At 53.1% G+C, this 24,240-nt stretch overlaps 1 protein-coding gene across 1 annotated transcript in view; it reads left to right on the top strand.

Moving 5' to 3' along the window:
• LOC100086381 (tyrosine-protein phosphatase non-receptor type 11-like) overlaps positions 1–23,245 on the top strand; it is a 28,623-nt gene extending 5,378 nt beyond the window's left edge. Inside the window, exons 2-16 of the mRNA XM_029066790.2 lie at positions 5,408–5,530; positions 8,284–8,478; positions 11,874–12,066; positions 12,163–12,282; positions 15,786–15,899; positions 16,368–16,464; positions 16,775–16,854; positions 17,815–17,970; positions 18,965–19,096; positions 19,506–19,660; positions 20,037–20,104; positions 20,529–20,680; positions 21,654–21,754; positions 22,244–22,351; positions 22,592–23,245. Of these exons, the coding sequence (XP_028922623.1) occupies positions 5,408–5,530; positions 8,284–8,478; positions 11,874–12,066; positions 12,163–12,282; positions 15,786–15,899; positions 16,368–16,464; positions 16,775–16,854; positions 17,815–17,970; positions 18,965–19,096; positions 19,506–19,660; positions 20,037–20,104; positions 20,529–20,680; positions 21,654–21,754; positions 22,244–22,328 (1,771 nt within the window). The 3' untranslated portion in view covers positions 22,329–22,351; positions 22,592–23,245. The remainder of the gene's footprint in view (positions 1–5,407; positions 5,531–8,283; positions 8,479–11,873; positions 12,067–12,162; positions 12,283–15,785; positions 15,900–16,367; positions 16,465–16,774; positions 16,855–17,814; positions 17,971–18,964; positions 19,097–19,505; positions 19,661–20,036; positions 20,105–20,528; positions 20,681–21,653; positions 21,755–22,243; positions 22,352–22,591) is intronic.
• Positions 23,246–24,240: the final 995 nt, after the last annotated feature.

Raw genomic sequence — 24,240 nt, forward strand, 5'->3', positions numbered from 1 at the left:
TAAGAAAAGATTCCATGAGCATTCAGAGAAGCAGTGTGGCTCAGTGGAAAGAGCACAGGCTTGGGAGTCAGAGGTCATGGGTTCTAATCCCGGCTCCGCCGCTAGTCAGCTGTGTGACCTTGGGCAAGTCACTTAACTTCTCTGTGCCTCAGTTACCTCATCTGTCAAATGGGGATTAAAACTGTGAGCCCCAAGTGGGACAACCTGATCACCTTGTATCCCCCAGTGCTTAGAACAGTGCTTTGCACATAGTAAGCGCTTAACAAATACCACAATTTTTTAATTTATTTGGCTCCTGATCTCCATGGTCTTCTGTTGTATTTCCCCAAGTGTTTAGTTCAAAGCATTGGACCCAATAAGCGCTCAATGAATGTATTTACTCCCACCCCCTCCTCCTCCTCCTTCCTCTCCTCCTCCTCTTGCAACTTCCTGCCAGCACCAGCTCCAGGTTTTGGCAGAAGAAGTCCAAATCCCATCTCTGGGAGAGGGATGAGGGGGGTTGAGGACACCTGCAGACAGTGCCTGTCCATTCAGATAGGGCCTTTAGGACAAAACCCTGGCTTGGCTGGTTGGCTAGGCTGCCTGGGGAACTGATGATAATAATAATAATAATTGTGGTATTTATTAAGTGCTTACTAGGTGCCAAGCACTGTACTAAGCGCTGGGGTAGATACGAGGTAATCAGGTCCCTTATGGGTCTCCCAGTCTAAGTAGGAGGGAAACCAGGCATTGAATCTCCATTTTGCGGATGATGGAACTGAGACACAGGGAAGTGAGGTGACTTGCCAAGGTCACACCGCAGATATGTGGCAGAGCAGGGATTAGAACGCAGATCTTCTGACGCCCAGGCCCGTGCTCTTTCCATTAGGCCACACTGCTTTAGTGATGATGAGGGAGGACTGGGGAGCCTGGGGCTCAGAAAGTGGACAGGGAGCAAGATGGCATGAAAGGCATTGCATCATTCCCCAATCATGCAATGACTTCCTGGTTCTGAGAGAGAGAGAGAGGGAGAGAGTCCTAGACCTGGGGAAGTGGGGGCGGGAGGCTCAGGGTTCAGACCAATCTCCCTGTGGCCAAATTATGCCATGTGATCGCTAGGGTGTGTACCTTCCCCAGGCTCGGTTTTCTGGCCTGGGAAATGGGAAGAGTTTTGGTTATTCCAAATGGGTAAAACAGTTGTGTTCAGGCTGCACTGTGAAAACGTGGGAGGGGACTTCCTGTTATAGCGCTTGCCCATAGTCTAGGCCTGTTCTCTGACCGGACTCGCTTCTGCTCCAGACCTGAGCCTCCTCTTCCTCTGCTGAAATTTCCTTCCCGGGCCATGATTCCTGCCCCTCTCTTCCCCATCCCACCCTGAGCTGCCACTGGTAACAGTGTACATGTGGCCAGTAGAGAGGGTGAAAGCGTGCAGGGCGAGGGAGGGGAAGTGTGACCTGGAGTTGGGGTCATGTGAACGTGATCCCCCTTACCCCCCATCCTGAAAGGAAGACTTCTTAGCATGGCTCAGGGGACCCAGATTCTATGATCAGCCCACCTCCCAGCCCCAGATTGTGTGTGTGTGTGTGTGTGTGTGTGTGGTGGAGGATGGGGGGTGCTGGGTTGTTTGTGTTTTTACTAAACTTCCTGTTTGTATGTCTACCCTGCACGGCTCGGTCATCTGCCGGTCCGGGGGCGGCTCGGCTGCTTTGGGGAAGGAGAAGATGCCTCCTGGCGCCACCGCCGCCACCTATGGGCCTAATTGGGGGAAGGGGATTTTGGGGGTGGAGGGCCTGGCTGGAGAGGCCCTGAACAAAAATGCTCTGTCCTAAGATTTTGGGTGTGCTGTGCACGTGACTGTGGGTCTGCCAGCGTTTGCCGGGGGAAGGAGGGCAGCAGGGAGAGTGACCCTTGACCATCCCTTAATGCTTGTAGAGGGGGAGGAAGGGGCAGCAGCAACACTGTTTATCCGGGCAGTCGCAGGTGCCGGTTCTGGAATCCCCAAGGGCGAGGGGCGGTCTCCACTTGCAGCCTTTGGGGAGAAGTGAGGCGGGGTGAGGGCGCCGGGGCGAGGGCGCCGGTGAGTCACCCAGGCAGAAGCCACCCCAATCTCAGGTTCATCTCTCGGTGCAGCCGGGGCCACCGGAGCCTGCGGAGCGCTAACCCCGCAAGACAGCTTGACTCATTTCCGCCCTCGAAACCCATTATCCAGCAGGGGGGTGGAGCGGGGCCCTGACAACATCTCCGGCTGGGGGCTGGGGACCGGGGGTGCTCCCTGGCAGCTCTGCTGGGCGCGGAGGACAAAGTACCCACTGATCAACCATGGATAATTGATGACTTGTCACTGAGGCTACCCCAAATTCTGGACCCTCTAGTTCCAGCCACCCTGCACTCTGTGGAGAGGGAAGAAGGGAAGAGAGAGGAGTTTATTCTTTTTTCCCCAGTGCAATAAATGGAAAATTCATTCATTCATTTATTCAGTTGTATTTATTGAGCATTTGCTGTGTGCAGAGCATTGTACTAAGCACTTAGGAGAGTACAATACAGGAATAAACAGACACATTCCCTGACCACAACAACATTACAGTCTAGAGGGGAGGAGACAAACATGAATACAAATAAATTACAGATATGTACGTAATAATAATAATAATAATAATGATGTTGGTATTTGTTAAGCATTTACTATGTGCTGAGCACTGTTCTAAGCGTTGGGGTAGATACAGGGTAATCAGGTTGTTCCACATGAGGCTCACAGTCTTAATCCCCATTTTACAGATGAGGTAACTGAGGCACCGAGAAGTTAAGTGACTTGCCCGAAGACACACAGCTGACAGGTGGCAGAGTCAGGATTAGAACCCATGACCTCTGACTCCTAAACCCCTTCTCCTTCCACTGAGCCACGTTACGGGGCTGGGAGGGGGGGATGAACAAAGGGAGCAAGTCAGGTTGACGCAGGAGGGAGTGGGAGAAATAGACAGGGCAGTTAAGTTAGGGAAGGTCTCTTGGAGGAGATGTGCCTTCAATAAGGTTTTGAAGGGGAGGAGAGTAATTGTCTGTCGGATGTGAGGAGGGAGGACGATCCAGGCCAGAAGCAGGATGTGGGCTTACCCCCATGCCTATCCCCTCCCTTTCCCAGTGACCACAGTCCTTCAAGGCTAGATAGGCAGGGCTGTTTTAGAAGGCTGACAGGGCTAGCCTCTAGCCCAATTCTTATGCCCAGAGTCCCTCTCTGTCCCTTGGTCCCCTCTACTCCTGAAGTCCAGTGAGACAGATGGTGCAAGGGGTGGATTAGGATTCCTTAGCAGGAAAGAAAATGTCTGGATCTTGGAAGTGGAGGGAAGGTGGGCTATTGATTCATTCATTCTTGAATTTATTGAGCACTTGCTGTGTGCAATGCACTATACTAAGCGCTTGGGAGAGTACAATATAACAACAAACAGGCACATTCCTGCCCGTGATGAGCTCACATTCTAGAGGGGCAGGAGGATATTAATATAATAAATGAATAGATAAAAATTAAATGAATTACAGATATATACATATGTGCTGTGGGGATGGGAGGGAGGATGAATGAAGGAGCAAGTAAGAACAGCGCAGAAGGGAGTGGGAGAAGAGCAGAGGAAGGCTTATTCAGAGAAGGCTTCTTGGAGGAGATATGCCTTCAGTAAGGTTTTGAAGTGGGGAAGAGAAATTATCTTTCTGATGTGAAGAGGGAGGGTGTTTCAGGCCAGAGGTAGGATGTGGGCGAGTGGTCAGCAGTGAGATAGAAGAGATGGAGGTGCAGTGGGAAGATTAGCATTAGAGGAACGAAGTGTGCGGGTTGGGTTGTAGTAGGACAGTAGCGAGGTGAGATAGAAGGGGGCAAGGTGATTAAGTGCTTTAAAGTCAATGGTGAGGAGTTTTTGTTACATAGACAATTGTTAAATAGTGAGGAGTTTTGTCAGGTGGACAGCCATGCAGCACTTTGAAGGCAGAAACCTGATTTGGGATCTGTCCAGGGCTTTTTGGAAACTGTCAGGTCTAGAAGGAGACCCTGGTGAGCAAAACTGGGAGTCCAGCCCAGACAGCTGTAGGGAACAAAGTCTTCACCCCTCAACTGGGAGTTGAGGGGGCACCGGCCACCACTGCTCAGAGGAGCTGCCCCATCTCTTGTTCCTGCTGCTGCTGGCCACCTCTCAATTCAATCAAATAATCAATCATACTCACTGAGCACTTCCTGTTTGCAGAGGACTGTACCAATCGCTGGGGAGAGTAAAATACGACGGTGTGGTAGGCACATGGGGCAACTCGAACAAGGAGCCCAGCAGGTTCTCCCCAGTCCAGTGGTGGGGAAGGGGCAGGCGGGTTGGGACCCAGTTAAGTGGTCCAAGGAACGGGCTTTGCACTCCACCTGGGCCAGGCGGCTCCCCATGGGGCTGGGCCTCAGGACAGTGCCGCTGCAGATGGTGCAGAGTGGAAAGAGCAAGGGACAGGGTACATGGGGCAACGCCCAGGGCGCCGGTGGAAAATGTGAATAAAATGCAAACCATGGAAAAGGGAAACCCCAGAGGCTGCTGCCCGGGACCCATGAGTTTCCACACGTGCAGGTGACATCGCCCCCTTCCCCTCCCATTCAAGTAAATTCCGTTTGAGCCTAGTTTCCACTCCTGGAAGATGCTGGGGGTGGAGTGGGGGCAGAGGACCGGGATGGGGGTGATAGGAACCGAGGTCGGATTCTTGGGACTGGCTGCCCTGGGCCAGCTCTTAAGTGCCTCAGTGGCCTCACGGTTTCAGGAAAAATGGGATGGAGCAGGGGTGGGCTGGTCCCAGGCCGGGATCCGGGGGCCAGGCTGGAAACTTAATTTCCAGTCAACCTGGAGAAGCAGTATGGCCTAGTGGATAGAGCACAGGCCTGGGAGTCAGAAAGACCTGGGTTCTAGTCCCAGCTCCACTATTTGCTGTGTGAACTTGGGCAAGTCACTTCATTTCTCTGTTCCTCAGTTACCCCATCTGTAAAAGGGGGACTAAGACTGTGATGCCCATGGGGAACATGGACTGTGTTCATTCAATTTATTTTTTGAGTGCTTACTGTGCGCAGAGCTCTGTTGTAAGTGCTGGAGACAGTAAAATGTATCAGTAAACAAACATATTCCCTGCCCACAATGAGTGTACAGTCTAGAGTCCAACCTGATTAGCTGGTATCTATCCCAGTGCTTAGAACAGTGCCTGGCATGTAGTAAGTGCTTAACAAATACCATAAAAAACAAAAGAAAACAAAAAACCTCCCAACCTTTGCTACTCTTTCCCCGTCTCCTCTGCCCCTTTCAAGGGGGCTCCAGTTAGGGGGAGGGAGAGTTGGGGTTCGGGAGGTGGACCACTCTGATCCCGAGCCAGAGGGGACGGGACTACAGTCACCATTTAATTGCTGTTTTCCCCACTCTGCTCACAGGTGGTTTCACCCCAACATCAACGGAATTGAAGCTGAGAAACTGCTTCTGACCCGTGGAGGCCATGGCAGCTTCCTGGCACGGCCAAGCAAGAGCAGCCTGGGGGACTTCACCCTCTCTGTCAGGTGGGGCTGAGGGCTATTCCAGTGGGTGGTGGGGGAGGGGACACTCTTCTATCCAGGGCGTTCTCACCCTCTCCATCAGCTGGGGTTGGGCAAGAGGGAGGGGATACTTCTTCCATCCAGAGGGTTCTCACCCTTTCTGTCAGGTGGGGCTGGGGGCTCTTCCAGTTGGGGAGGGGACACCTCTTCCAACCAAGGGGACTTCACCCTTTCCATCAGGTGAGGCAAGGGGCTCTTCCAGCAGGGATGGGAGGGGGGAGGATCTGCTTCTTCCATCCTGGGGGTCCTTACCCTCTCTGACAGGTGGGTTTGAGGACAGGGGAGAGGGCTACCTCTTCCATCCAGGGGCGGGTGTAGTCCTCCTTGCAAACTGTGAGTGGGGGATGACCATTTCCCCCACTGGCCTGATAAGATGACTGAGACCCAAAGAGGGTGGGCACACACCCCAAATCACACCCATGCTGGGTTCTGAGCTCAGGCGTTCTGGCCCACAGCCATGTACTCTCTCCCCATGACCCCACAGCCTGAAAGCAGAGCCAGGCATCTCTCCTGCTGCTGGGTCTCCGCTCTTGATCAGTCAGGAGCAGCACTGGTTATCCACTGGCTCCTGCCTTGGAAAAGTGCCCTCCCTGGTTATCCATCAGCTCCGGCCCCAGAAAAGTGCCTTCCGCGGTTATCCATTTGTTCCTGCCCTAGGAGAGTGTCCTTCCCAGTTATCCATCAGCTTCAGTCCCGGGAAAGCATCCTTCCTGGTTTATGCGATGGCTTCTGCTCTGGGAAAGCACCCTCCCCCCTTACACTTTGGCTTCTGCCTGTGCCCCCATCCCTGTCTTTCACAGTCCTGGTTATCCACTCCCAGGGTTGGCCTGACCCTGATCCATGCATATGACCAGTTTGGTCTTGGTCTTACCAGAGACAATTTGTTACCCATGGAGAGTGACCTCGAGTGTCCATCTAGCCCCTATTTACACCTCTTCCCTTCACACCTCCCTATCAGATCTTTCCCAAACACTCTGCGAGTGGGTCCATCTGGTCAAGGGGGAGACGTCTGGGTCAACTGAATCTCCCTGTCATTGGTTGCGGGTTGGTGAGTCCTAGCGAGGCTTGTAGAGGACCTGGCTGCTAAATTGTTGCCCTGGGCTGCACTAGAGGTGGAGGCGGAGGCTGGGGGTCTGTGAGTCCCCTAACCCTGGGTGGGAGAGACACTCGTGAAAGCTCTGCCTTCCAGGTCCCCCCAGCCCCAAGCCACTTCCTGGAAGGGGGTGCTTGCAGAGGGAGGAGTGAGGAAAGAATAATTACTTCTATGGGGTCAGGGGCATCTCTGTCAGGAACTGACACCCCCCACTCCCTCCCCAGTTGGTCGAGCTGGGAGTGGGAGGCGTTTCCTGTTTGTTGCCGCTGCCTCCGTAGTTCTTTCTGCAATCCAACTGGGGTAGGGACTGGGTTGAGGGGCCAGACTTAGGGGTAGAGACTGGACTAAGGGGCCGGCCAGATTGGAGGTGGGGGACAGGGCCTAGGCCGAGGGGCTGGCTGAACTGGGGGTGGGTGCCTGGCTGAGGAGATGGACTGGAGGGCAGGGGCTTGGCTGAGGAACTGGCCTGGGGGCAGGGACTGGCCTGAGAGGCTGGAGTCAGGGGCAACGATTGGACTGAGGGACTGGCTGGACTTGGGGACAGGGGCTTGGCCAAGGGCCTGGACTGGGGGCTAGGACTCGACCAAGGGGCTGGACTCGGGGGCAGTCAGTCCAGAGGGGCTGAGGGGCTGGCCAGACAGGAAGGCAGGGAACTGGACTGAGGGGCCAGACTGGGGGATAGGGACTGGGCTGAAGGATCAGGATGGGGGACAGAGATTGGATTGAGGGGCTGGACTGGGGAGCAGTGATTGGGCTGAGGGACTGACCAGACTGGGGGGACAGTGGGTTGGATGAGAGGCCAGACTTGAGGGGCTGGGCTGAGGAGCCGGACTGGGAGGACAGGGATTGAGATAAGGGGCAGGACCAGAATGAGGGCTGGAGAGTGACCATCTTTCACCAGACCCCAGAGACTTGCCGTCTCACTGTGATCATGCTAAGGCGAGGGCAAGCCCAGGCCACTGAACCAGAGAAGCCCAAGGCCTAGCCCCAGCCACGACCCACACACCTGCAGGGAGCCAGCTGCCAAGTCTCCCCCAGCCTCAGTCTGGACCCTTCTTGGCTCCCAGAAGGGACTTTTTCCTGCGGGCAGATGAAGTGGAGCGGGGACAATGGCTGACTGTTTGGGGGGAACTGGGGGAAGCCCTGATCCCCGACCCCTGGTGGGACCCTGATCTGTGACTCAAGTTTTCCTCTCTGATTCTTTGTCTCCTGTGCCCTTCCCCCTCAACCCCTAGGCTCCCGGGCCGCTGGGCTCTAAGACGTCTTTGTGCTGGGCAGTGAAGGGGCAGTGCCGTCCTCAGGAATGGGGGAGGGGAGAAGTGTAAAAGATGAAGCACTGCTCCCTGTCTTCCCAAGAGGCACCTGAGGGGGTTCATCTTGGTTCTTTCCTCCAGGGGAGAATAGTCCTCGTACTTTCTTCACCTCGCCTCCTCCATCAGTCCCTCAGCAATGCCCTTTCTGATCCTCTGCACCAAGGCAACCCCCACTCCTCTACAATATGTGCCCCTCCTCCAGCATGTGTGTACCCCTCCTTCATGACGTATGGACCCTCTTCCACAATATGCCTGTCCCTCCTCCGTGATGTGTGTGCCCCTTTACCACATTGCATGTGCCCCTCCTCCAGGCGGAATGAAGAGGTGACCCATATCAAGATCCAGAACACGGGGGACTACTATGATCTGTATGGCGGGGAAAAGTTTGCCACTCTGGCAGAGCTGGTGCAGTACTACACAGAGCAACAAGGGCTGCTGCGGGAGAAGAACGGCGACGTCATCGAGCTGAAGTTCCCCCTCAATTGCCAGGACCCCACGTCGGAGAGGTGGGCAGAGCCTGGTTGGGCAGTGCCTGGCAAGGGTGGAGTCCACTAGAGTGGAAAAGGGTGGGCCGAGGTGGGGGGCAGTGATTGGTCAACAGGTACACGGCCCACTGTCCGCTGAGTGAATTGTGAAGCGAGTGATTGTCTATCTTGGGGTTCTCGCCGGTGGTAGTTCTCAGCAAACAGCTCTGTTTCTGACAGCTTAGGGAAAGCCTGATCAGTGTTGACCCAAGGGAGGTTCCATCCATTAATCAGGAGTATTTAATGAAAGAACCGAAAATAAGTAAGGGAAAGAGGATTGATGAAGTGACTTAAAACTAACTGGTGAGAAGTTTCTGCTTGATGCAGAGATGGATGGGCAACCATTGGAGGTTTTTGAGGATCAATCAATGGTATTTATTAAGTGTTTACTGTGTGCAGAGCACTGTACTAAGTGCTTGGGAAAATTCAATACAGTGCAGTTGATAGACACAATCTTCGCTCACAAAGGTCCTTACAATCTATAGGAGACAGATAGACATTAAAAAAATGACAGATAGGGAGTATAGTAGAGTATAAGGATACATAAATAAGTGCTCTGGGGCTAGAGTGAGTATCAAGGTGCTTAAGGTAATACGGGGAGAGGGGAAATGAGGGTTTAGGGAAGACCTCTTTAGGATATAATTTTAGGAGGGTTTTGAAGGTGGGGAGAGTGGTGGACTGTCAGATATGAAGTGGAAGGGAGTTTCAAGCTATAGAGAGAACATTGGCCGCAGGATAGATGAAATCAAGGTTCAGAGAGTGTTAGAAGAGTGAAGTGCTTAGATTAGGTTGTAGTAGTAGGTCAGAGAGGTAAGGTTGGACAGAGAGAGCTGATTGATCAATCAGTCAGTGGTATTTGAGTGCTCTCTTTATGCAGAGCACTAAAAAAACCTTTGGAGGAGTACTATAACAGAACTGGCAGACCACATGCCCTGCCCACCTTTCCTTCGACCCCTCTCGCTCTCCTTCGCCTCCCGGGCATCGCCTCCTTCTCAGCCCTACCCCACCCACATGCAGACAAGGTACAGCTACCATCTAGTGGTCTCTTTTAGAACTGCAAGATAAGGAGGGGATGTGACCAAGGGGCAGTGGCCCGAAACCAGAGGAGTAATAACGATAGTAATAACGGTATTTGTTAACCGCCTACAATACCAAGCCCTGAGTTTGATACAAGTTAATCAGGTTGGACACACAGTTCCTGTCCCATATTGGGCTTACACTTTAAGTAGGAGTAAGTAGGATTGAATCCCCATTTTACAAATGAGGTAGTGAGCAGAGAGAAGTTAAGTGCAGCGTGGCTCAGTGGAAAGAGCGCGGGCTTGGGAGTCAGAGGTCGTGGGTTCTAATCCCGGCTCCACCGCTGGCCAGCTGTGTGACTTTGGGCAAGTCACTTAACTTCTCTGTGCCTCAGTTACCTCATCTGTAAAATGGGGATTAAAACTGTGAGCCCCACTTGGGACGACCTGATCACCTTGTATCCCCCAGTGCTTAGAACAGTGCTTTGCACATAGTAAGCGCTTAACAAATACCACCATATAAGTGGTTTGCCCAAGGTCACATAGTGGATTTGAGTTTTAATCCGGGTTCTGCCACTTGTCTCCTAACTCCCAGGCCCTTGCTCTTTCCACTAGGCCATGCTGCTTCTTAATGAAGACTCAGAGCAGCAGAGGAGCCTGGAGAAGTCACCCATGCTGGCTGCTCATGCCGCTCAGAGCTCCCCTTTCCAGTGTCTCTGGGGCATGGGGCATGAGGCTCCCCTCTCCAGAGTGGCTGGAGATTGTCTCTGGGGCATTCTCCAGAGAAGTTAAGAGAGTGTCTCTGGGCCCTGGGGCTCCCCTCTCCAGAGCATCTGGGAGAATATCTCTGAGGCATGAGGCTCCCCTCTCCAGAGCGGTTGGGAGAGTGTCTCTGAGGCATGGGGCTCCCCGCTTCAGAGTGGTAGGGAGAGTGGGGAAGCAGCATGGTATAGTGGATAGACCAGGGGCCTGGGAATCAGAAGGTTATGGGTTCTAATCCCAGCTTTACCACTTGTCTTCTGGGAGGCTCTGGGCAAATCACTTCACTTCTCTGTGGCTCAGTTACCTCATCTGTAAAATGGGATTAAAATTATGAGCCCCAGATGGGACAAGGACGGTGTCCAACCTGACTTCCTTGTATCCACCCCAGCACTTAGTACAATGCCTGGAATACAGTAAGCGCTTAACAGATACCACTATTATTATAATAATTATTATTATTGCTATTAAGGGGCTCCTCTCTCCAGAGTGGTTGGGAGAATATCTCTTAGGCATGGGGCTACTTCAGTGATGGGCCAAGTCCTTGGTTGGGTGGAAGCAGTCTGATAGCCTCGGATCACTGCTGCTTTGGCATCCCATGCCCATCGGGTGCCTGCTGATGAGGTTTGAGGGTCGTGGTAGGTCACTGCAGGTCATGACCCCAACTAGATTTCTATGAGCCTCTCTCACATGTCCAGACAAAGAGTACTGCAAGGAGCTGACTGCAGCTGGGAGCTCAACCTGACCAGGGGCAAGCCAGTCTTATCCAGTCATGGCAGAGGGGACAGAGGCACAGGGTGCAGGGTGTTGGAGAGCAGGAGAGCCTGGGGTGGGGGTGTAGGATGGGGGTGTAGGAATCCAAAGAGCACATACATATTAACCCAAAGTGGGTGGTATCCAGGGTGAGCTATTTTGATAAGAGGACTGCAGTGTGTGTGTGTGTGTGTGTGTGTGTATGGGTCTGTGGGATGTGAGTCTAAGTTTGTGTACATGTGTGGGTGGTGTGTCTTCATGTGTGTGTGTGTTTGCATGTAAATTGTATTTGTCTTTGTCCCATATGTTCCTGATATGCCTGTCTCCAATCTCTTCCCAAACCTTTATTCATAGATTGTGAGTTCCTTGTCCAATTCCCACCTTTTTTTTTTTTAAAGATATTTGTGAAGAGCTTACTGTGTGCCAGGCACTGTACTAAGTGCTGGAATAGATACAAGGTAATTAGGTTGGACACAGTTCCTAACCCACTTGGGGCTAACAATCCTAATTCCCATTTTATAGATGAGGTAACTGAGGCCCAGAGAAGTTAAGTGATTTGCCCAAGGTCACACAGCAGACACGTGGCGGAGCCAGGGTTAGAACCCAGTCCTTCTGATTCCCAACCCAAGCTCTATCCACTAGGCCACGCTGCTTTGTATGTATTCTTTTCCCCAGAACTTAATACAGTGCTCTGTACACAATAATGCTTAATAAATACTATTACTACTACAACTCTGTGTGTGTGTGTGTGTGTGTGTGTGTGTGTGAGGATGGGGGGAGGGTGGTGTGTGTCTGTGTGTCCCCGGGGTCCGGCTCTTCCCTGAGCCTCACCCCCGCCCACTTGGCCAGGTGGTACCATGGCCACCTGTTTGGCAAGGAGGCAGAGAAACTGCTCACGGAGAAGGGCAAGGCGGGCAGCTTCCTGGTGCGCGAGAGCCAGAGCAAACCAGGTGACTTCGTGCTCTCCGTGCTGACGCATGAGGACAGGACAGACACAGGGGACCGCAAGGCCCGGGTCACCCACGTCATGATCCGCTTCCAGGTGGGGGACCGCGTCGCGGAGGAGCACTTGGGAGGCCGAGCGGGGGTGGAAGGTTGGGCACTTGGGGTCACCTAAGTGACTGCCCCATCCCCCCAGGCTGATGGGAAATATGACGTGGGAGGCGGGGAGCGGTTCGACACACTCACAGACCTGGTGGAGCACTACAAAAAGAACCCGATGGTGGAGAAGTCAGGAGCTGTGGTTCACCTCAAACAGGTAACTTGGGAGTTGGGTAGTGGGCCGGGGGAGCCACTTTGCTGGCCTGGGGGGTTGCGGGGACCACCAATCCCCGGATGTCTGGTCTGGAGAGGAGAAGGTTAAGGAGAGACTGGTGGGAGCTGGCAGAGACAGGCTGTTTGTGGGGAGGGGGACTGGGCTTCAATCAATGGTATTTATTGAATACTTACTGCGTGTGGAGCACTGTGCTAAGTGCTTGGGAGAGTACAGTACAACAGAGTTAGTAGTCACATTCCCTGCCCACAAGGAGCTTTCAGTCTACAAGAGGAAAAACCTGGAGGGGGTATCTGGATTTAGCATCAGGATAAGGTTCCTGAGGGGAAGGTCGAGGTCAGGGAATGGGGGCCAATACCTAATCAGAGTAAAAACTGCGATGTTTGTTAAATGCTTGCTGTGCATTCAGCACTGTGCTAGACACTGGAGCAAATACAATTGCAATCAGTTCCTGCCCCACTTAGGTCTGATAGACTACAGGACGGGGAACGGGCATTTAATCTCATTCACTCATTCATTCATCCATTCAATCATATAATTGAGTGCTTACTGTGTGCAGAGCACTGTACTAAGTGCTTGGGATAGTACAATGCAATATTAGACACATTCCCTGCCCACAACAAGCTTACAGTCTAGAGCAGGGGAGACAGACATAAATACAAATAAATAAAATTACAGATATGAACACAAGTGCTGTGGGGCTGAGAGGGGGCAAGAGCAAAGGGAACAATTAAGGCAGACGCAGAAGGGAAATGAGGAACAGTGGCGCCTAGTCTTGTAAAGCTTCTTGGAGGAGATATGCCTTCAATAAGGCATTGAAGTCATGGGAGAGTAATTGTCTAATTGTCTGTTGGATTTGAGGAAGGAGGGCATTCCAGGCCAGAGGAAGGACATGGACTAGGAGTTGGTGGCAAGATAGGCAATATTGAGATACACTGAGAAGGTTCGGTTCTCACTAGAGGAGTGAAGTGTGCGGGCTGGGTTGTAGAGGAGAGAAGTGAGGCAAGGTGCGGTAAGAGGGGGCAAGGTGGTGGAGTGCTTTAAAGCCGATGGTGAGAAGTTTTATTTGGTGTGGAGGCAGAGGGGCAACCACTGGAGTTTTTGAGGAGTGGGGTGACATCCATTCTAGAGATGAGGAAACTGAAGCACAGACAAGCCTCTGCACATAGTAACTACTCAATAAATACCACTGATTGAAGTTAAATGACTTGCCCAAGATCACACAGTAAGCAAATGGCAGCATAAGGACTAGAATCCAGATCTCCTGATTCCCCATACTATGCTCTTGCCATTAGGCCAAGCTGCTTCTCATGCTACCACTTGGGTTCCCAACTGTGCAGATAATGGGGGCCGGTGCCAATCCATCAATTAATAACATTTACTGATCATCTACTATGTTGCAGAAGAGTTGATTAACCGGTTGTATTTGTAGAGCATTTACTGTGTGCAGAACACTGTACTAAGTAAGCCCTTAGGGAAGTACAATCCCTGCCCTTGAAAAGTTTACAATTTAGCTCAAGAGATAGACTTTTAAAGAAATTACAGAAAAAAGGAAGTAATTGGATATAATGATGTATACATAATTAATGAATGGTTTTATTGGGTGTTTCCTGTATACTCTGTTCTAAGGACTGGCAAGAGTACAGGGCAACAAGTACCCACAAGTAGCTTACAGTCTAGAGGGGGAGACAGATATGAAAATAAATTACATAAGAGGGAAGCAGTGTGGCCTAGTGAGGAACATGGGCCCAAGATTCAGGGGACCAGAGTTCTAATTCCAGCTTTGCAACTTGTCTGCTAGGTGACCTTGTATAAGTCACTTAACTTGTCTGGACCTCAATTCCTTCATCTGTAAAATGGGGATTAAATACCTGTTCTCCCTCCCTTTGTGGGACAGGGACTATGTCCAGTCAATACATCACTGGTATATATTGAGAACTTACTGTGTGCAGAGCATAGTACTAAGTGCTTGGGAGAATACAATACATCTGACTTGATTTGCTTGGCAACTAGCAGGCGTTTGTCAAATACCATTGTTATTATTAGGTGATGAAAAAGTTGTGAAGTTGGGAGTGATATGCTCTGGTGATAGGGGCTGGTACTCTAAGAGATCTGAAGGCACCAGCTGAGAAGCCACATGGCCTAGTGGAAAGAAGAGTCAGAGGACCTGTGCTCTCATCCTGTTCTGCCACTTGCCTGCTGTGTAACCTTGGACAAGTCATGTAAATTATCTGAGCCTCAATTTTCTCATCTGTAAAATGGGGATTAAATCCTAATCCCTACTTCTTAGATTTTGAAGGGACTGCATCCAGCCTGATTTACTTGGGTCTACTCCAGCACTTAGTACTGTGTTTGGCAGATAGTAAGCACTTAACAAATACTATAAATATTATTATTACTATTATCCCAGCTGTTGGGGCAATGGGGGCTGGTACCCTTGGGAATCCCAGCTGTACGGAGAAGCTATTGTTTCCCCACAGCTATCTGGGCAGGACTTCCAGTCTCACTCACTCTGAGTTGCCAATCTGACCCAAAGGCATCTGAAGGGCTAGAACAAGTCCCCAGTTGGATCTCTATGGCCCCTTAGTCCTGAACAACCTGTTACACCCCTAATTGTCCCCAAAATGACAGGCTCCCTACGTATGTGTTTACATGGAAAATGTCTACCAATTCTGTTACGTTGTACTCTCCCAAGTGCTTAGTAGTGTGCTCTGCATACAATATGCTGGGCCCATAAACCAGAGGTCAATCTAAGGAAACCATCCTCATCCGAGAAGCAGCGTGGCTTAGTGGATAGAGCACAGGCGTGGGAGTCAGAAGGACCTAGGTTCTAATCCTGGCTCTGCCACATATCTGCTGTGTGACCTTGGGCAAATCACTTAACTTCTCTGGGTCTCAGTTCATCTGTAAAATGGGTATTCAATAGTATTTATTGAGCGCTTACTATGTGCAGAGCACTGTACTAAGCGCTTGGAATGTACAAATCGGTAACAGAGACAGTCCCTGCCCTTTGACGGGCTTACAGTCTAATCGGGGGAGACGGACAGACAAGAACAATAGCAATAAGACTGTATTAAGGTCTTATATAAGACCTTATAAATTCCTATATTAAAGACTGTATTAAGGTCTTAAGGGTATTAAGACTGTGAGCCTCATGTGGGGCAGCGGCTGTGTTCAACCTGATTAAGTTGTATCTAACCCAGTGCTAAGAACAGTGCTTGGCACATAGTAAGCACTTAACAAGTGCCATTATTATTATTAATAAGTGCTCAACAAATACCACTGATTGATTGATAGATTGAGTCCTCTTTGGAGAAGAGGAGAGCTGCCCACATCTGGGTGGGGGCAAGGGGCTGGTCAGGTTGACTTCAGAGAGCTCCAACTGCTCAAAGATGGGAGGCTCCATGGTGAGGGGCAGAGGGACTATGGTGGGGAGGGAAAGCAGGGCTGCCTGGGCTGGCTGACCCCCTGCATGCCCCTCCCTGCAGCCATTCAACGCCACGCGGATCAACGCGGCCAACATCGAGAACCGGGTGAAGGAGCTAAACAAGACGGCAGATCAGAGCGAGAAGGCCAAGCAAGGCTTCTGGGAGGAGTTTGAGGTACAGAGGCCAGGCAGCCTGAGCCTGGAGAACTGGGGATAGGAGAACCCCAGGCCCTGGAGCTCCTCCTTGAGAGCTGGGCTAGGTTCTGCACCTAAGTGGGCGGACCCCAGTTTGGAGCTGGAGTGGGGAAAGAGGGGGAGGGAAATAGGCTTGGGTGCCACTGCTCTGGGACTGCCCCAGATGTAGTGAGTGACCTTGGGACAATCCCTGCGTCCCCCTGTGCACAATGGTGGGAGGCAACACGGGGATAAGAGGCCTGAAGATGGTACTGGAGTCATGCCTCCATTCCCTGTGCCCTCACCACTTATGCGCCTCCCTCCCTATGCCCCTTCTCATGCTCCAGGGAAGAGAGACCCCTCCCTCCACAGATGCAGCCCCCAGGAAACAAGCCCCTCTCTCTGCAGACCCCACCTTCAGGAAACAGGCCCCTTCCTCACTGGACACCATTGCTTCCTCCCCTGACAGATGCTGCAGCAGCAGGAGTGCAAACTGTTGTACCCACGTAAGGAGGGGCAGCGGCCGGAGAACAAGGCCAAGAACCGCTACAAGAACATCCTCCCATGTACGATTTCCCCTCCTCCTCCAGCTCCACACCCTCTTCCTTGTTCTCCAGCCACCTCCCCTGCTCCCCTCCCCTTCAACCCAGGCTCTAACGGAGAACCTCTGCCTCAAACACCATCTTTCCCATTAGCTGTTGGTGATGTCTGTCAGCCCTGGTCCCCCGACAGCCTTCCTTTTATCCCAAACTACTCCCATGGGGAGGGGGTGTGGCTGGAGGTTCCTGAAACCAGGTCCTGTGCCCCCCTACCCCCACTCAGCTACCACCCCCAGTTCCCATCCTCCATCCCAAATCATGAGGTTTCTTCTCCCAGTTGACACGACGCGGGTGACTCTCCAGGAGGTGGACCACAGGGTGCCAGGGGCCGACTACATCAACGCCAACTACATCCAGGTAAGGGTGGGGGCAGGGGCTGGGGTATGGTTCTGGGATTCTGAGACCCTGCCCTGCCCTGGGACCAGGAGGTGCTGCGGAGAAGCCCAGGGAAAAGGAGGGGCCATTTTTCCCTGGAATAATTTGGCAGTGACCTAAGGTCAGGGGTCCTCAACACCAACCCCTTTCCCGCAGCCCTCTGCAGCAGAGCTCCCCACTTCCAAAATAATGGAGCTAGTGAGTGTGCTTCTTCCAGAGGGAACAGAAACCCAGTCCCCCCCAGCCTCTTTCTCTCAGAGCCTTTTGGTATTAACTTCCCCACTTCTCCCCGGGCAAGCATGGAATCATTTAGAGTTGCCTTGATCACATGAGGGTCTCTCACTCCCCAGCTATCTCGGAGTGGGGACTGGTCTCTCTGTGGGGATATTGGGGCCGGGAGCCCACTCAATCAATCAACTGTATTAATTTGCCACTCACCGTGTGCAGAGCACTGTACTAAGAGCTTGGGAGAGGACATTAGAACAGAATTGGTAGACACAGTCCCTGCCCACAAGGAGTTTAATGTCTAGAGGGAGAGACAGACTTTAAAATAAATTATGGATATGGACATAAGTGCTAAGAGTGGGATTAAAAAAAAGGGTACAAATTCAAGTGTGAGGGTGATACAGAAAGGAGAGGGAGTAGGGGAAATAAGGGCTTAGTAGGGGGAGGCCTCTTGTAGGAGAAGTATTTTTATATCATGACTCCCCAGATGACATTCTCCCCCTGTGAGAAGGAGGCTAGTGACTAGTGGCCATTGGGCCAAGAGACGGAGATTAGACTGTAAGCCCGTCAAACGGCAGGGACTGTCTCTATCTGTTGCCGACTTGTTCATCCCAAGCGCTTAGTACAGTGCTCTGCACATAGTAAGCGCTCAATAAATACTATTGAATGAATGAATGAACTTCTCCCCTTCCCCCCCGCCCCCCCACCTCTTTTCAGAATATTGGCGAAGACGGGCAGAGTTCGGAGCAGGACAAGGTGTATATTGCCACACAGGGTTGCCTGCAGACCACTGTCAATGACTTCTGGGCCATGGTGTATCAGGAGAATTGCCACGTTATCGTCATGACCACCAAGGAGATGGAGCGTGGACGGGTCAGTGGGGTGGCCTGGAGGGTCTCCTAGTGCTGACACAGCCCTTGGGGGAGAGGCAGGGGCGAGGATAGGGGTAGGTTTGGGAGGATTCTCCCCTTTGTACAGGATGAGACCAGAGAGGATGAGTGTCTTGCCCACAGTTACAGAGTAGGCTGGGCCTGAATTGGGGTTGGAGCCTAAGACTCTTGGACTCTTTCCCGGATCAGGCTCCAGACTGGAGCTTTTGTGTTGGTCTCCCCATGATCATCCTTTCCTAGCATCTTTGGATCCCTGGAGCTGTACCTCTCCCCAGTGGGATTTTGGGATGTAGATGAATAAGGATCAGAAGGGCCTTCTCTCCCCAAGGGAGGTGCTCTCCCCTCACACCACAGGCAGGGAGAAGTCAGGTTACCTGCCATCCTGCTCTGTCCCATTCCTTCCCCCATCTCTCCCCCACCCCCAGTCCCATTTGCCCCATGGGACTCTGGGTATGGCAAAGGCACCATAGGGACCAGGAGGCCATATGCGAAGTCTGAAATGGAGGACATAGGTACATTGGTTTAAAAAAAAGAAGTGGTGGGTTTTTTTTTTTTTTAATGGTATTTAAGTACTTACTATGTACCAGGTATTGTACTAAGTGCTGGGGTAGATACAAATTGATCAGGTTGGACACAGTCCCTGTCCCACACAGAGCTCACAGTCTTAATCCCATTTTACAGATGAGGTAACTGAGGCCCAGAGAAGACAAGTGACTTGCCCTAGGTCACACAGCAGACAAGTGGCATAGCCAAAATGCAAATCTCAGGCTGGTTGTTGGAATGTGGTACCCTCTACTATTCTTTCCTAGCCTTTGTATAGACAATTCCCTGGGCCCTCATAGAAGGGCCTAGTTCTGTTTCTTGGTAATGGAGCTGTTGTCCCCCAAGACATCCTGCTTTGGGACCAATGGGAGCCTCCCCCCCGCCACCTGAGGCTGGGCCTGTCTAATCTGTACCCCTCCCCCATCTCCCACCAGAACAAGTGTTTCCGTTACTGGCCAGACAGAGACTCCAGCAAGGAGTTTGGATGCATCTGTGTGCGGAATACAGAAGAGCGTGAAGCACAGGGCTATTTACTGCGGGAGCTGGAGATCAGGCGTACGGATAGGGTGAGCCCCTCTCCCCACCACACCTGGGTTACCTCCCCGGGCCCCTGGAGCTATTCTGGACACTCCAGACACCCACCCTCCCCTAGGAGAGAAGGTCACGCTGTCGACTGACTGTCGCTCGACTGGCTGATCTGTCCCTCTACTGGCAGATCCGTCCTCCTGGCCCTGTGCTGCAGGGATCTGGCCCCTCTCTCCTGCTGAGATTTCAACGGAGTGGAGGGGGTTGGGCTGACTGCCTGAAAAGGGAGGGGAGAGGCCTGCTTGCTCTGGGTCTTGGAGGAGGAGGCTGGGAGGCTAGACAACTCTCCCTGTGGTCTGGTGTCTTGGGGCTGGTGGGGCAGGGGCTGTGTTGTTGGCCAGCACTCCCCTCCCCAGGAGTGTCTAGGCTGACCCACTTGTACTTGGTCAGGAGGAGCAGCCTCGGAAGGTGAAACATTACCAGTACTTCAGCTGGCCAGACCACGGGGTGCCCACTGAGCCAGGTGGCGTCCTCAGCTTCCTGGACCAAGTGAACCGGGCGCAAAGGGGCTACGTCAACACTGGCCCCATCATCGTCCACTGCAGGTGGGCCAGCTTGGCCGTAGACAGAAGGCGCAGGCAGGGCTCAAATCTCCACAGCTCGTGGGGCCTCTGAGACCTCTCCCTGGCCCCTGATCCCAACCCCGACCTTAGTTCTGATGTCAGCTCTTGGTTTCAGTCCCCCGGGAGCCTCTGGTCGGCCACTTAAGGTCGTGCCTGTCTGCCCAAGCTGTGGGTGCTGAACCCTGGGGACAGCCTGCGGGTACCACATGGGGGGGTGATGGTGGGGTTGGGGAAGAGCCTTCCTGGCACTGGGTCTGCAGGGCTACTGGGGGCTTGGTCTCGCACCCCATCTATGGGAGGGGCCTCAGCGGGGGTGGAGATGGGGCCACGGCAGCTCTTCACACGCCTCAACCCTCAGCGCGGGCATAGGACGGACGGGAACCATCATTGTCATCGACATCCTAGTGGATGTGATCCACCGGCAAGGTAGGCTCCCCCCAGGGCCCCTGACACTGGCTAGCGAGAGGGGTGGGTGGGAGGAAGGAACAGAAGCCCTTCTGCTGCCACAAGCCAGTCTTAAAAAGAGCAGGAACTGCTGACCACTGTCTGGGACTCCCATCCTGCCCCTCCTAGGCCCACCTCACTCTGACACTGGTTCAACCTCTCCTCAGCCAAAGCCCCTACCCACCACCCTGCAGTGGTTCCAGCCAAGCCCCTGCCCCTTCCCCAGCCACTGCCCTGACCCCCCCACTCCGCCAGGGTCCCAGCTGTCTCATTTCCCCTAACCCCCCCAGTTGCTGCCCGTATCCCAGAGGTCAGGTGGGTTTTCCCTTCCTGGAGCCTGGGGGCAGAGGGGGGGCGCCGGGAGCTTCTCCCTGGGCACCCTCCTCAAGGGTTCTCCGCTCCCCAGGACTGGACTGCGACATTGACATCCCCAAGACCATCCAGATGGTGCGGCGGCAGCGCTCGGGCATGGTGCAGACCGAGGCACAGTACAAGTTTGTCTACATGGCGCTGCAGCAGTTCATCGAGACCGAGAGAAAAAGGCTGGAAGAGGAGCAGGTGAGCGAGCTTCAGGCTCGGGCCTTCCCCACCTTTCATTCATTCATTCAATCGCATTTATTGAGCACTTACTGTGTGCAGAGCACTTTACTAAGCGCTTAGAAAGTACAATTCGGCAACAGAGAGAGAATCCCTACCCAACAATTGACTCATAGTCTAGAAGGGGGAGAAAGACCACAAAACAAGTAGACAGGCATCCATAGCATCAAAACAGATAAATAGAATTATAGATATATAAGCATCATCATTAGTAAAATTAATAGAATAATATGTACAAATACATACAAGTGCTGTGGGGTGGGGAAGGGATTAGAGCACAGGGAGGGAGTAGGGTGATGGGGAGGAGGAGCAGAGGAAAAGGGGGGCTCAGTCTGGGAAGGCCTCCTGGAGAAGGTGAGCTCTCAGTAGGGCTTTGAAGGAGGGAAGAGAGCTAGTTTGGCGGATGTGAGGAGGGAGGGCATTCCAGGCCAGAGATAGGACTTGGGCGGCGGGACAGGTGGGAACGAGGCACCGTGAGGAGGTTAGTGGCAGAGGAGTGGAGTGTGCAGGCTGGGCTGTAGAAGGAGAGAAAGGAGGTGAAGTAGGAGGGGACAAGGTGATGGAGAGCTTTGAAGCCAATAGTGAGGAGCTTTTGCTTGATGTGAAGGTTGATAGGCAACCACTGGAGATTTTGGGGGAGTTGGGGGTGACAAGCCCAGAGCGTTTCTGTAGAAAGATAATCCGGGCAGCAGAGTGAAGTATAGGCTGAAGCGGGGAGAGACAGGAGGTTGGGAGATCAGAAAGGATGCCGATGCAGTAATCCAGTTGGGATATGATGAGAGATTGTACCAAGAAAGTAGCGGTTTGGATGGAGAGGAAAGGGTGGATCTTGCGGGACTCAGGGACTCAGGCCTCGCCCCCCACCCCCCCACGGAGCCTTCCCATCTTGGGTCCTCCATCCCGCCCCATCACCCCCCTCCCTGCCACTCCACAGCGGAGCAAGAGGAAGGAGCGCGAATACCTCAACATCCGCTACCAGCCCCTGGACAGAGCCAGAGGGAAAGGAAACCTACCCCCGGCACGAGCCCAGGCTGGGTGAGTGCAGATGCGGAGGACCCCCGGGCCAAGGGGAAGGGGAGACGTATGGGGAGAGCCCACCCCTCAGTCAGACAGCCCCTGGGTTTGGGTGGAGCCTCAGCAGTGAGAATTGTGGGGAGGGGGCGGAGAGTGGGAGAAAGGCACATCAAGTATGTGCAGAGGCCTGCATATTTGCATATTCCCACAGATAGCAGGCCGCCCTTCTGGTTTTGCTTCCTTATTTGTTGCTCAGAACCCCGACCCCCAAATTCCGGTTGGGGCAAGATTGGCACTACCCTCCGGGGCTTGGAGAAATCTTCACTGTCCCCACCAGGGCCCAGCAAAGTCCGGGGCTTTGTCGGGTGGGGGGTTGGCCCAGGGGTTAGCCGGGGGCTGGACGTGGGGCAGAGGGCATCCCCTCTCCAGTCGTCAACGTCGGCTCAGCCTGGTCCTTCCCGCCCTGTTCCCGGCCCTTCTGTTTTTCCCTTGCCCTTCTCCTTCCCGCAGCATGGACGACGACCCTGCCTCGGTCTACGAGAACCTGAGCCTGCAGGGCACTAAGGTTTTTGGTGCTGGTAACACGGGGCGGTAAGGCCCGCGGGACAGAGCCTCCAGGTAACGGCCCCCATCCTGCCACTCGACCCTTCCCCACGAGGGTTAGGACATCTGCCCTCCCTGCCGAGGACGCTAGCATCTAGAAAAAAACAACTCTCTCGGGTTTATCCAGTGCCCTATATGCTACTTGGAGGAGCGGGAGGGAAGGGGAAGAAAGTTGACCCCTTAGGGAATGGGGGAGAAGGTGCAGTGCCAAACCCTGGTTTCCCTCACCCTCCTCTTCCTTCTCCCTGCCCTCAGGACCGGGGCCTACGCTCTCTGCCCTTCCCACGCCTCGCCTACCGCCTGCTCCCGCTGCTCCTGCTCAGCCCCGCATGGAGGGACCGCACGGAGGGGAGAGGCGGTCGAGGCCCGACCCCGGACGAACTTATTCCCGGGAATGACACCCCTTCCTCCCACCCCCTCCGACCCCGTTCTCCCCTCTGGTGAAGGGGCTGGGGAGTGAAGCCCAGCCCGTGGGCATCTTTGGAGATTTTTCAAGGTTTTTGCAAAACCTCCTGCGAGCTTTTCCAGTCCTTGTGCCCTCCATGTGTGCGAGAGCGTCGTGGGGGACACTGAGTCCTCAGGAATGGAGGCGCTGGGCCTTAACGTGGAGCAGCAGCTGTTAACCCCACGCCCCCTGACCCCGGCCCCATGGCGTGCTGTGGTCTGACTGTGGTTTTGCTTTCTCGTCCCAGAGCTTCGAGTTGCCTTCCGCCTCCGGGAGTGGGGGAGAAAGCAGGGGGCTTCTGGACTTGGGTCGAGGTGTGAGTGCGTGAGTGAGTACCAATGTGTGAGTGTGAGAGCATGCGTGGCCGGAGCCCAGTGCTCCCGCGGCGCACGCAGATTGTTCCGATACTTTGTTGCACTTTGATTAAAAAGTTTGTAAGCTCGGCAGCCGGCTGATCTCTAGAAGGTGTCAGTCGCCATCCCATGTCGTCCTGTGTTAGTCTAACGGGCTCCCAACTCCCGCGGATGGGCTGTCGGAAAGAGGGATGAGAGGGGTAGGGGGAAGATGTTAGAGAAACAACTTGGCTCAGTGGAAAGCGCACGGGCTTGGGAGTCAGAGGTCATGGATTCTAATCCCGCATCCACCACTTGTCAGCTGTGTGACTTTGGGCTAGTCACTTCACTTCTCTGGGCCTCAGTTACCTTGTCTGTAAAATGGGGATTAAAACTGTGAGCCCCACGTGGGACAATCTGATAACCTTATATTTAACCCAGTGCTTAGAACAGTGCTCAGCATGTAGTTAGGGCTTAAGAAATAATAATAATGATGGCATTTGTTAAGTGCTTACTATGTGCAAAGCTCTGTTCTAAGTGCTAGGAAGGATGCAAAGTGATCAAGTTGTCCCACTTGGAGCTCACAGTCTTAATCCCCATTTTACAAATGAGGTAACGGAGGCACAGAGAAGTTAAGTGACTTGCCCAAAGTCACAGACTGACAAGCGGCTGAGCTGGTCATCATCATGTGGGAAAGCGTCCTCTGAGCCCCACCTGCTAACTGGTCTGCGCCTCTCCATTCTGGCGGTGGAGTGAAGCTCAGGTGGGAGGAATCCAGGGAGGTGCCGGCCCAGCAGGTCCTCTCCCCACCTTTTTTTAATGGAAGTTATGGGCTGGACACTGTACTAAGGGCTGGGATAGGTACAAGCCAAGCAGGTTGGACACAGTCCATGTCCCACATGGGGCTCACAGTCTTAATGCCCATTTTACAGATGAGATAACTGAGGCACGGTGTAGTGGATAATAAAAATAACTGTGATATTTGTTAAGCATTTACTATGGGCCAAACACTGTTCTAAGGTCTGGGGTAGGTACAAGGTATCAGGCTGCAAGATAATAGGGTTGTCCCATGTCGGCCTCACAGCCTTCATCCGCATTTTACAGGTTAGGTAACTGAGGCAAGGTGT

The sequence above is a fragment of the Ornithorhynchus anatinus genome, chromosome 5, assembly GCF_004115215.2.
Source record: "Ornithorhynchus anatinus isolate Pmale09 chromosome 5, mOrnAna1.pri.v4, whole genome shotgun sequence".
NCBI lineage: Eukaryota > Metazoa > Chordata > Mammalia > Monotremata > Ornithorhynchidae > Ornithorhynchus > Ornithorhynchus anatinus.